This window comes from Parus major, chromosome 21 (genome assembly GCF_001522545.3).
Source record: "Parus major isolate Abel chromosome 21, Parus_major1.1, whole genome shotgun sequence".
In the NCBI taxonomy this organism is placed as follows: Eukaryota; Metazoa; Chordata; class Aves; order Passeriformes; family Paridae; genus Parus; species Parus major.
Genome location: NC_031789.1, coordinates 5,286,250 through 5,299,527, shown reverse-complemented (window position 1 = coordinate 5,299,527; position 13,278 = coordinate 5,286,250). Strand labels below are relative to the sequence as shown.

Below are 13,278 nucleotides of genomic sequence, written 5' to 3'. Positions count from 1 at the left end.
AACAGGCCACACACTGAGTGCACAGTCACACTATCTTTCTTTATAGGCAGGTCCTGCATAGACCACAAGCTTGGGCTTCATTAATATGCAAATAATTTTATGATAAAAATACCATCCAGAGAAACAAATATCTGGAAGTGACAGATCACCAGCATGTGCTGTTCTTAGCATTCCTTACCTGTGCTCCTGCCTCTGGCACAGCTGCTGTGCTGAGCCTCCGTGCTGCCTCCTCCCTGATTTGCTGATCTGACAGCACCGGGCTAAAGGATACTCGGATGGAGCTTTTCTGAGAATGTGAAAGCACACAGAGGAGTGAGGGCAGAGCTCAACCCTCAGTCACATGTGACACCTACAGAGCTCAACAGGAGCACACACAGAGCAGCACACAATTCACACATCCAGTGCACTTCTGCTCTGAGGAAATCACAGCATCCTCAGGATAAGGGCACTTGCAGCTTTTTTGGAAGTCCAGGATGGTACAGTGGCTTGACTTTACATGGCCAATACTTTTGATATTTAAACATTCTTCACATCAATCACAGTGACAACACTGGGGACAGAGCACTCCTATAAGGCATTAGCCAGATTCAGTGCTTAACCCTCCTGTCTGATTTAAAATATTCTTTCAAACAATACAAAATATTCCAGCTATTTTAACAACAGTTGATGTTTTGAGCTTTGTTTACAAGTGACAGCCTTTCTAAGCATACAGATGATCAAAGATTTGGCAGAACACCCTACATTTAAAGTGAATTTACCTGCCCAGGCAGCACAGTTCCCACAGAAGGTGTAATGGTCACAGGACAGTCTTGGGGCACATGGAATTCAAAGCAAGTGGGGCCAACTGGGACAGGGTTCCCACTGCCAATCCATGAGACAGGGTGAGTGAGGGGGTTCCTGTCCACGTGGGAATTAAGCACATCCAGGGTGGCTGAAGACACAGAGTTCAGGACTGTAGCAGCAAACTGAACCAAGGAATGAGACAATTCAAGAGGTGGGTGGACTCCAACTGCTTTGCATGACAGCTTGAATTGTCTAAAAATAAACACATGATAAATTGTCTCATCATAAAATAGTGTCTTAATCAGCCCGGAAAATAGGGAGCTAATCCTGTAGTCCCTATTTAAGCAGAATTTCAAGCTTGCAATGGGAATTTTGCCTAAAGATGAACAATAATACTATCTATTTTTAAGGCACAATTGGCCAGAGTCCCTGCTTGAATTCTTCCTCTGTGAACTTCTGGAAATACATACAGTCAAATCAAAGTTTATGCCATAATTATTGCAGTAGCATTGGCTTAAGGAGTAAAGCATTTTTACAAAAAACAATTCCTTCAGTAATTGTACTGAAAAAGCAGCAGAGCACTGCAGGTTGAGGGGCTGCAACTTGGGTGTGGGACAAGGATAAACTTGAGGAGGGGTGGGAAAAGTCATCTCAGTAAAGACAGATGTGAAAACTTAAGATGAAACCAACAGACACTGAGCAACTCTTGCACCTGGAGAATTCCCACCTCTCTCAGCCTCACCTTATCCCAGCCTCACCTCCCCAAGGCAGGCAGGGATTCAATTTCTGAACTGGATTAACAGTAGGAGCTCAGTGACATTCAGATTTTAGCTTCCCAGCTGTCCATGCATTAACACACCTGTTGATCTCTGTCCTGCAGGAGAGCTCAAAGCTGTACTCTTTTGCCTTGGTGGCTTTAAAGATTATGTCCAGTGTCAGGCTTTCCTGGGGAAGAATAATTCCAAATCCATTGTTGGGCTGAACTTCAACAAACTGCAAAATGGCAGGATAAGAAATTACTAGTTAAATTATCAGTTTATTAATAATATAAAATAAGACATTACTGGCAAGATTTTAAAAAATTGTTATTAAATGTGGAACTGTCAGGAAAAGAGAAACCTTCCAGGAAGAAGTTTTTGTCCAAGTCAATGTCCAGAGTCTGAGGGGCAGACTTCTCATCTCAAAGTAACTCAAAAGGTATTACATTCATTAACTCAGATTTCAGGAGAATCCCTTCTCCAGCTTCTTCCCATCTGTGGAAATCACCTTTTTCTAATGTTCATTTACTCTTCACATAAAACTGAATGTAATATGGTAAAAATCTCAGCAGCTGCCCCATGTCATTGAGAACTGATTCTTGTCTGAGGCAGGGACACCACAGGGACAGGAGCAGTTCCACATCCACAGCTGTGCAGTGGTTTGTGCTTGAGTTAAAGATGAGTCAAGAAAGTCTTCCTATCACTCTTCAAGCTCCTCAGGAAACAATGCTGGGAAGTACAGCTTCCATGAAGCTGAAGTTAACAATTTATTTTATCTACTCCTTGATTTTAATCCCTAAGACAGCAGAGAACAGGACAATGCCTAATTAACTGCCAGGTTCCTCCAGCGCTGATGCCAACATGACCAGCCATTTCATACTGCTATTACGGAGCTTGAAGAACAAACTTTGTCCAAAAAATTATTCAGGAGACCCAGCCCACATGAACCCAGCAGGTCCTGTGCTTAAATTTGTGCTTTCACATCAACTTCTAGTGACTCAGAAAGTGCCCAGGCATGGATTGGGATGGTTCCCAAGGAGCACTTTAAAGGCAAAGCCTTTGGGCATTTGGTGCAAAGTGGGCACATTTCTTACCTGAGGCCACAGCCCCAAACCTGTTTTATATAATGGTAAAAGTGCCCCAGGTGTTCTCTTAGGAAATCTCTTGGTGTAAAAACCCAGGAATTCTGATAGGAAAAGATCAGGGACAGGAAAGTCTCCTCCCAGGGATTTGCATTGTTTTGCCAATGCAGAGGGTGTCACCCAGGGAGATTCACACACTCCAGGACAGAAGTCCACAGGGAGCAGGATTCCCATGGGGCTTCAAGAACCAGTCATGATTTATTTACACTCACACTGAAGATGTTCCCATGACACTGAAATCTTTGACAGCAGAGGAGGTGTACTCTTTTGCCTGTGGGTAAATCCGTACCTCTGGCAGTCCCACAAATCCAAACTCCTGGGGCAAGATGGATTTGTTTGTTAGGATGATGTTTGCTTGTACAGCTTCATAGATCGTGCAGTATCCAAAATTGATCTGTTCTGGGCTGATTTCCAAATCAGAAGTAGTAAGAATGGCATGGACAGTAAAATTAACTTTTTTAGCCTGAAACAAATGCAAAAGCACAGGATTAACACCTCTATCTGTGGGTTGTAAGGACAGAATTTAAATGAAATGTCCTCCAACAGGAAAAGTGCAAGAAAAAGTTACTCTGTTCCTTGACAGTAACATGATACCAGCACTGAGGAGAAAGGATTTAACTTCCTGTACTGCAAACATGAGACAAGAAAAAAACATCAAATCTATATTAGCACTTTAAGCATCTTTTACTAATATCACAGAGCCCCAATTAGTAAAGAACTAATCTAAAATTAGGTACCTTTAAGTGAACATTCACTAAAATAATTTACATAAACTGTCAGTCTGATAATCAGCATCACAAAACTCCCTGACCTTGTCCACGATGAGGATTGTCACTGGAACCTCCAGGATTCCTGTCTCTGCATTGAAATACCTCCCTGCATCTTCAGGAAGAGACTTCCTGAAAACACAAAAGTACAAATCCAAAGTACAGTAAGTGCCATTAAAACATTCTAACTATTTTCTCACCAAGAGGAACAATTGACTTTTGATGGATTATTTCCAAACAGAAAGAAAAACAAATTGAATCCTGTTACTTAAGGTCTGAAAGTTTTATTATTCAAAGCTTTTAATCTTCATTTAATTGTCCTCAAATTGGAGCATTCACCTGGTTAAGCATCAACTCCAGTTCTTCACTGAAGGGAATTCTCATTAAAATTCTGCTTTCAAGATAAATTCAAATATTAGAGAAAATGGTAAAAGAATGGTGCAAGAAAATACCAATAAAAAATTAGTGACCTATCTAGGCCCACCTCCTGACCAAGGGAAAGAAGATGCAGTCAGGTCAAAAATATACTGGATTTGTCCCAGATTTCCTTCATCTTGGGACTCCCAGGCAATGTTCTGAGCAGGAGGGCATGGGCTGCAAGACAGCAATGTCAGAATGGTTTACCTTGTACAGTTATATTGGAATTTTTTTTTGTTTTTAAAGACAGGATTTTGGACATGGGATTTTAAGAGCAGTCACAGAGGTCAGCGTACATTTATCCTTTTTGTTTTTAAATGCCATCCGGTCATTTAAAATTCTGAAAAATTAAAAGCTTACTCTCCAATCAGAATATAAACCCTGTGCAGCTTTGCTGCAGCCCCAGCATGTCGCCAGCCCAGCCAAGGCAGTGGCTCCCGCTGGCCACTGGTGTTAATGATCAGCCTGAGGCAGAACCAGTTTGTATCCCAAAGCAGAGACATAAAGTGAACAAACCTGGAGCCCAGCAGTGCCTGATTACCAACCAGACTGGGAATTTATATGCAGGTTTATATGCAGGAATATGCAGGTTTTCTCTAGGTGAAGCATCTTGCTGTCACAAGCTCCATTTCAGAGCTTCAAGCCAAGACAATACAAACCTGGAGCATTTTTAGCTCTGCTGTTCTATTTATGTCTCAGAGCACCAGAGTGAGTTGCTTCCTGTTCTTGGATCTCCACAGTGCTCATGTTCTACTACTACTCATGGAATTGCATGCAACTCTTTAATGTATTGTTAAAGTCACTCAGTCGCTGTGGTGATCCAAAATCTTGCTGTTATTTTGGTGTAAGAGTGATGTTGAAAAGTGTTGGGAATTTCTTTACACATAGAACTGAGGTTAAGTGGAAGTGAGGAGCAGAGCATCAGCTTTCACTTTGTCACAGGTCTTCTGAATAGCAAAAAAAATTAATCTATTTCATAATAATCCAGAGGGGGAAGAAAACACTTGTAACTCTATGGACATGGGGATGGACTCTAAATTACCTTGGGGAAAAAGTCCTGGAGTTCTTCAGAAAGTTCTCTGAAAATGGCACAGTTAAAGAGAAGCACAAAAAGACAAATCAGATTCAGACTGCCAGTATGAGCAGGACTAGTTCCAAATGCAGGGAACTACAGAACATGGTGTTTGGAAATGGTAAAAGGCAGCAGAGTAGAGAATGTGCCTTCAACTAAATTGGAAATGTTGGCTTTAAACTCTCAGAAGCTGGGTTTTGGAACACCTGCCCAAGCACGTCTGTGTGCACAGAACACTCGGGAAAACTTCCCAAGCCATCAGGCAGCTCCCTGCTCCCTCAGCACTGCTGAGTGGGGGGTTCCTTTCCCTTTGGTGTCACTTGTAACACAGCTGCTCTATTAATAGAGCTCCTAATGCCAGCTCACTAAGAGGCCTTCACAGAAATGTGTCACTGGCTCAGTGCTTCCCCTCAGTTCCCAGCAGTGTCCCCTGCATTAGGTCTTTAAAACTGATCCATACCCCGAAACAGCCAGATACTTATTTTGTGTGTCAGAAATGCCTTAATTTCATCAAATCTCCTTGCTGAAGCTTCCCTGTTTTTTAAATGAAGATTAAGGTTCTAAATCCAAGCTCTGCTTTCATCCCCTTGGAGAGGGTAGCGGTGCTTTGCAGCAGCTGAAGTTCAGGGACAGAATATGTCATCATGTTACTGTCATAACCTGATGGGATTTGAGATGCTGCAAGAACTGTAAATACATTTCGTTCTTTGAATACCAACCTGGTGAAAATTTTGAAATCAGGGTAGAATCCAGAGGTGCTGAGCACATCTGTGAGAATCCAAACACAAATCCACGGGACTAAAAATCCATATCAAAGAAGCAGCAGGTTTGCAGCAGCAGTCAAAGCCAAAGACACTGAAGTATTTGGCTGTACACCAAAATGAATTCCATAAGTCATTATTTTTTGAAAACAATGGCCTGCTAAATTCTATAGGATGGCAATGATGAGGTAAATAAAAGGAACAGTGGCAGATGGGAGCTCTGTTATTTAAATTTTAGAAACTGGGATTGTTTCCTATCACTGAGCTATGTTTGTATTTGTAGATGTTTCATAAAATGGAGAAGCAAATCTTGCTGGGATAAAGCTTTTAGCATCAGGAAATGTAACATAAAACACAATATGAAATTGATTATCAAAACCATCATCATTTCAAGAAAAATGTACCTGGGGAGGAGAGACATGGACAGGAAGCCCAACCACTCTCACCTAAATTAGCAAACAGAGGAGTTCTTGTCCAGAAATTATTCAATCAGTGATCCATGAAGCTGCCACCTGCCTCAATAACCTCCCTCCTGGACAATAATAGCTTCCCACAGAACAGGAGCAGCCTCCCAGGAATACGAGAGCTCAGACTGTCACTGTGCTGCTGTCACCACAGGGAGGGCATTGCCTCACAGCCCTGGCAGCCAAGTTCATTTCCTCCTGGAGCATCTGGCAGCTTCCAGGGGGACAGGGGGGAGACCAGACCTGCACTGCAGCAGCACTGTGAGGTCCAGCCTGGACAGCAGGAGGAAACAGCAACCCTGCTCAGCTTTTCCACTGACACTGTGTGAAATCCTGAAAGATTAGAGTTGGATTAATGTTGGTTACCTGGGCAGGAACTTGAGCTGTGCGGTGAAGGATGACTGAGCCTGAATGTGGCCTGTTTTTGGAAGCAGTTCCATGTGCTTGCTCAATTCTCTGCACACCTCAAACTTCAAACGCAGCTTGGTTGTTGCTCTGCAAACACATCAGACATGCTTGGGTGGCTTTGAGGCCACTTCAGTGACTCTGGAGTCTGAGCCCTCCTGCCCCCATCCCTGCACTGTAACCAGAACAATCCCAAGCTTCCTTTGAAAATGATAGGCAGGGAAATCTGCTACAGCAAGTTCACACAGTTGTGTTCTCTTTTAAGTACAGAAAACAAGACTTGGAAGTTCTGTAACAAACCCAGCTGTAGCAAACAGTGCACCAGCTGATTCAAAGAGAACTGTCAGAGCTCAGCACAGCGCTAAGTCAGGTCAGGGGCAGTCAAAGCCAAGCTATTGTGAAATATCAGATGATTATTTGCTCCTAACATATACTGGCTCTATCTGGATCAATAGGATGACTGAAGCCTGGTGATTTCTTTAAACAGATGTAACCTGTCCTCCACCAGCAGAGATTCTGCAGGGCTGCAAGTCACAGCATGGCTGAGTTGGTCCTGCCAGCTCTTCTGCTAAATCTTGGAATCAATTTGCTCTGGGAATGGCACATAGGAAGCCAGGAATCCTCTGCCTGTCTACTGAATTCTGGCCATATCATAGCACAGCAATAGCCATGGATCATCCCCTGCTTTGGAATTTTATGCCTAAGTGCAAAATTGCCGAGCAATTTACAAATATTTCAGCTTGTCATTCTCCTTCCCCTGGATTGGTTTCAAAGCTGTCAGGCCAGATGGTCTCCTCTAAATCAACAGCTACAGCAAGTGGGGCTGGGAGCCTGCAATGATTTCTGACTGTTGACAATCTAAGAGAATTATATACTACTTCATTAAATCAGTGCAGATTATAACCTGCCAAATAAATTACTTTTCAAAATGCTTTCTATTGAACACAATTCTGATAAGACACTTTCAGACCCTTTATGCTGCTTATTTATGCTGCCTGATTACCAGGGTCTTCATGGCCAGAAAAAAAACAAACAACTAAAACCCAGAACAAAACCAGTATTAGCAATATTTTACAATTCACCAGGGCTTGCTGGGACATTCCAGTTCCAGAGGTACCTGACTCACTTGGAAACTTTATGTTCCCCTTGTGCCTACAAGTCACAGCCAGTGGATACAGGCAGTCTCCAGGAGGAATCCTCCTCCTGATACACCAAGGGACATGTCAGGAGCTCCTGGAGGGAGAAACTGCTCAGGCCACAACAGAATGATGAAATCTATCGACTTTTGCAGGATAAAAAGTTAATACACGGTATTTCTGCACATGAAATATACTGAATTTCAGCCCACCTGACTGTATAACAGGCAATTTTTCCTAATTATGGAAACTGGGTGATAAATCAAAGCCTTGACTTGCCCAAGCACTAAGGAAAGGCTACTACATACTAAGTGCTCTTAATTTAGTGAAACTTGGCAAAGGATCAACAGGATTTTTCCCCCAGTTAAGAAGTTTTGCCCTAAGCCATTTGACAGCTTCTACCTTTGGGATCCCCTTGAACTCTTAAGTTTTGTTAGGAGAGTTATTCTGCTTCTATACTTATAAGTTTTATCCCTGGGTTATCTAGACCAAGTAAAATCACTTGCATAACAACTTGTGCTTGTCATATCTGTAAGCTGAATTTCTGAGATAACAGTTTTACTCATTTCTTTCCAACTGTGAAGAATCTCTGCAGTCTGTAATTCTGGTAAGAGGTTTAGAATGGATGCCTTCCACATAAGCAATCTCTCCCCCACCCTCCCACTAACCCACCCCAATCCTATTGAAATAGACTCCAAGAAATGCAAATTGTTAAAATAAGAACTCCATAGTGACTGCATTAGGTGGAGGGAAAACACCCAGCACCTGAAGACAATTAAATGTTCTCATAACTACTTTTAATAGCAGGAAATCTCCAGAAGCCAAGGAGCTGGAATATTCCCTTTATATCACAGTGCAAATAGAACCAGTCTTCAGATGTGACTGACTTGAATTTTAAACACCCAGATATTTTTCCCCTGTCAATCACTGTCTGGTCACTCTCTGTGTAATCAGAGGGACCTGTCCTTTCAGTGGACACCTTAATGCTTCCATGGGTGAGCAGAACTGCACTTCTCCCATTTTAGAGTGAATGCAGAAGGACTGAAATGATTTATCCAGCATCTAATCCCAGGTCTGGAAAGACTCTCATGAAACTGGCTTCCAGATCCTAGGTCCCCCCAGGACTTTAATTGAATACAAAATAGCTGAGAAACAACAAAATTTCCTGGTTGAATTGACCCAATGTGCACTTAATTTTAGACACATTTATCTCCCTAAATGTTTAGTGTGCAAATTCCACATGAGGGAACTGTGGGATTGCCATTCCCTAGGAGCTTCATAGCTCCCCCAAAGAACAGGAACAACCCAGGGAATCTGACAGGAGTGGGGAGGGTTGTGGATACCTCATAGCTCAGGCTGTGGTTAGGATTTTGGAATAGCAGGATGCCCAAGACCAATTTCCAGAGCTCAGAGGCTTTCAGGATGTGCCCCTGCAGTGCCAAGGCCAGAGGCAGCCCCAGGGCAGCTCACCTGCTACACACCTCAATGCTGTCCTGGTACAGCCGCTCATACAGGCAGATTCTGAGGTCCACGCTGGGCTGGGGCACCCAGATGGGCACATCTACAGAAACTCCAATGGCACTGAAGCTCAGCTGGCAGGGCAGCAATGACAGGGGATTAGTTTTGTCAGTCTCAGATTCTTATTGACTTACAGCAAGAATTTCTGCTATAAATTCAACAGAGTAAAATATTTTATTATTTGTGGAGCAACAGGTTCTTTCATGAAGCAGACCTAGGAAAATCATTTGCAAAGTAAACCCAAGTGCTCCAGCAGAAAAACATAATTATACTTTGGGATGGATTCTTTGACAGGGAACTTGAAGGAAGAACATCTGCCTGAAAAGAAGTATTTAAAGTGCCTTTAGCTGAAGTGAATGGGCTGAAATCCAGGGTCCCCTGGAGCTACAGCTCATTCAGCCAGCACAGAAATGCAGGGAAGGCAGCACAGGGCTGTGCTCCCTGCAGTAACCTGGGTCTGGCACCAGGGCCCACGGAGCTAAGCCCTGCAAAGCCCTCCTCTCCTGGGGAGAGAGTGGTGGAGAAGGTGCCCACAGGAGCCTCAGCAGATATCTGCAGCTCCTTCTGCAGCCCAACGGACTGCCAAGACTGGCTGCTGAGCTTCTGGGAAGTTTGTCTTTATTTTTTGGCAAGGTTCTGTGAACTGTTCCAAGCAGAATTTGGCTTCAAATAAAATTTAGAATCACAATATGCTGAAGTGGTAACTAAAGTTGTCATCTCTTCCAGCTTTCACACATCAGCTTCACTACTGCCTGCAAAATAATTCCAATTCTGATAGATCAGAAAGGAAATAAACTGTGTGGACTGGGAATAAGGGAGAATACTTCCACATAGGCTTCCAGGACATGAGATATTTTTTAATATGATGTCTAATAAAATGGGGATATTGGTATTATTTGCATAGAAACTAAGAGAATGAGCAGGTTTAACAAACATCCTGCATCAGAAATAAGAGCTATGACTTACTAAACTACCTCCCATCAAACTACCTAATACATCATTCTTGAAAAAAGCACAAATGAGAAGATTTTAAACTATTTTACGCAAGTTTTGAAGCAGGTCACTCACTGGTTTGCAGTTTGGGTTGTCAAACACGATCACAAACTCTGCCCTCACATCCCCAGGGACAGCTGGGACAAACAGGACTGGGATTTTCACTAAGCTGAAGGGTCCAATCTCACCCTCAGTCACCTGAGCAACAACAAAGAAACTCTAGAAATTGCATTGAAATAAAGAGGCTGTACCTAATGATACATGCACAGTCTACTACACCTGGTAATTGAATTGAACTCACTATGCACAGGAAAAATCCGAATCAGAACAATAATAGGGCTCAAATTTGACATTTCCCAGATATTCTTCCTGCCCCTCCTTCTGTGTTGTCACCAGACTTTGTTTAACCACTGAACCATATAGCAGAAAAAAGAGTTAAATTGTGGAAAATGTGAATGTACACAGAATCTTTCAGCACTGTATGTCTGTATAGATCAAGAGAAAGGGGAATAGTGTGCTGTGATTTCATTTTAAGAATTAACTGTGATACAGTGATGTCTAGTTGACTTGGAATGACCATGTGTACTTGACCATTTCTCACCACAGCAATTTATCTGATGTAGGCTTAGACCAAGGAAATCTTGTCTGGATCTCAGAGCATTCATTACCTTTCCAAGCATAATTTCAATTGGTATTTCTTCAGGAAAAAACTCCAATAAATTATCTGCATTATTTGTGTCTGGATCTGATCTGGTATTTAGTTCTCCTTGACCAAGTTGTTCTGGGGAAAGAAACAAACACAAAACAAAACAAAATGCTGAATGTGTCCATTGAAAAAATATCCAACAAAGCACAAGCACATTACTTTGAGTCAATATTGCAAATCTAAGCATGTATAGCAGTGATGGGAAAATTGGAATGCGTGGAAGGAAATATTTGTTTGGCCACCCAGCTTTAGTCAAGTTTGGAATTCTACCTGAGGCACCTGAGCTTTCCACTGCTAAGTAACATGAATGGTTCAAAAATACAGACACAGCTGGAAGAGGGGATGACCTTCAAGAGCAATTTCAGGGATACAGGAATATAGGGATATAGGAAAGCAGCCAGAAGGACCTGCAGAAACCACCCACATGGAACCACTTTGCATGGAACTGTCAGCTTCCTGAAATTGGAATGATCAATATTGGGAAGAAATGTTAAAGAATATAGTTAAGAAACAAATTAAGAAAGTCTTTCTTCTACAAGACTGGATTTTATTAAGCACATAGTAAACATTAGGAATGAGATGGAAAATGTCTGAGGAGGTTCATCTTTATGCTTCCTAGTTCTTAGAATTACAGACTATAAAAATAAACCTGTCATGTGGATTGCTATTCTGAGAAGTGGGGATTCAGTTGCTGAGACAAGGATGATGTTAACAATTTTGCAATTTCTGAAGCTGGTTGGGTACTGTGTTCTTCTGAAACTGAATTGTTGATCACTAATGAGCAGTGAGGTTCTCTGCTACTTTTGATATAATGGTGTCAAGACATTATTTTTAGCAATCTTCTGTGAGACATCATGCAAAGAAATATAACATTACTCCTGGAGTGATGAATTTACTGAGTAACTTTGCAAACCGAATTGCTCATTTCTTTACAGGAGACTACAGCTGTATAAAGCTTGGCCTGAGGAAGTGCAGAGCCATGTTCCAAAGCATCACCTCACCCATGGAACTGCTGCTCTTGGGCTCCTGAGCTGCACAGAGGGTCACCCCCTCCTTGAGCTCAGCACAAATCTGCTCGTTTGGATCTCCAGCTGCCACAGGACTCATGCCCTCCTCTTCAGGGTCATGGGCACTGGGATGTTGAGTGACCTATTAGGAAACACAGAGATGGATTTTCTCCCGATGGATTTTTTCCTCTGCCTTGTACCAGCTCCATTTCTATCCAGCAGTTTTATGCAAATCAGACTTGTGTTTTCCTGCAACAGTTCCATGTTATAAATGGAGAAATGTGTTACACTTTCCAAGAACTGCACATTCTACAAGACCTTTATCAATGAGCAGATTGAGTTTTTTCTGGCTGCCCCAAACAGGTAAATAATGTAACAGGAGCAATGCAATGCAGTGCCAGTTACTTTACAATGAACAGAACCAACATTCTTCTAGTGGAAACCCAGTCAGCTCTATGTCAAAACTAAGTCTGGTGAAACCAGCCTTCTCTTTATCACATCCCTCACTTCATTGCGAGTTTTGCACCAGTTCACGTTTCTGCCCTCCACAAGTTAAGATTTTTAATGACTCTATCAGAATCTCCTCTATTAACTGAAGTATTTTCTTCTAATTGTCATGAATGTGGATAAAATAGGAATCATTACATAAATTACTAAAGTACTTAAAAAATCAGCATTGTTGGTTTCCCCACTTCTCACAAAGTAATTGCTTTTATTTTCCAATATTTGGTTCTAACAGATTATATTTGTATTGACCCAAATGTACCAAAGGTTGGACCAGATGATCTTCCCAAGTCCTTTCTGACCTGAGCTGCTTTGTGACTCTGCATAACCCCACCACACTTCCCAAAGCAGAACATTTCTACTCCTTTAGGGAAGTGCTTTTGAACCCACCACTCTTGCAGGAGCAGCTTTTACTGTTGCTCTGAGGGTACTTGTAGCACCTGCTGACGTCTGAACTTTGAATCTGGTTCCCAAAGCCCCGCTGTTTGTCAGGCTGATGGTCCGTGAAATTGTCTCTCCCACCACAAGGCTGCCAAAGTCAATGAGCTCTTTATCCAGAGCCAGCTGTGAGAAGATAAACCATTAATTACCACTGGCCTACATAGCACTAATGTCAATTAAATGAGCATCCGCTTTTTATAATAATAATTATATTATCCACATGCTTAAAAGAGGTCCCTTACAATGCAGGTCTTGACTGTACATTTCAGTGGAACAGAAAAAGAACCTGTCTGGGCCATAAATATGACTGTTCCTTCCAGTTCTTCATTTATCTAGAAACCAAAACAGAAAAAAAACCCTAAGTAATTTCAGAAGTTTTAGCCTATGTAGTCTGATAAAAAATA

General features: G+C 42.1%; 1 protein-coding gene across 4 annotated transcripts in view; it reads right to left on the bottom strand.

The window, feature by feature from the left end:
• CFAP74 (cilia and flagella associated protein 74) overlaps positions 1-13,278 on the bottom strand; it is a 38,764-nt gene that overhangs the window by 10,706 nt on the left and 14,780 nt on the right. For all 4 annotated transcript variants that reach the window (XM_015648570.3, XM_015648575.3, XM_033519307.1 and 1 more), the window contains 12 exons: positions 13,117-13,206; positions 12,824-12,997; positions 11,924-12,071; positions 10,885-10,997; positions 10,292-10,414; positions 9,176-9,297; positions 6,531-6,659; positions 3,495-3,582; positions 2,973-3,146; positions 1,643-1,776; positions 759-1,035; positions 179-286 (listed from right to left, as the gene is read on the bottom strand). In XM_015648570.3, the coding sequence (XP_015504056.1) occupies positions 179-286; positions 759-1,035; positions 1,643-1,776; positions 2,973-3,146; positions 3,495-3,582; positions 6,531-6,659; positions 9,176-9,297; positions 10,292-10,414; positions 10,885-10,997; positions 11,924-12,071; positions 12,824-12,997; positions 13,117-13,206 (1,680 nt within the window). The remainder of the gene's footprint in view (positions 1-178; positions 287-758; positions 1,036-1,642; positions 1,777-2,972; positions 3,147-3,494; positions 3,583-6,530; positions 6,660-9,175; positions 9,298-10,291; positions 10,415-10,884; positions 10,998-11,923; positions 12,072-12,823; positions 12,998-13,116; positions 13,207-13,278) is intronic.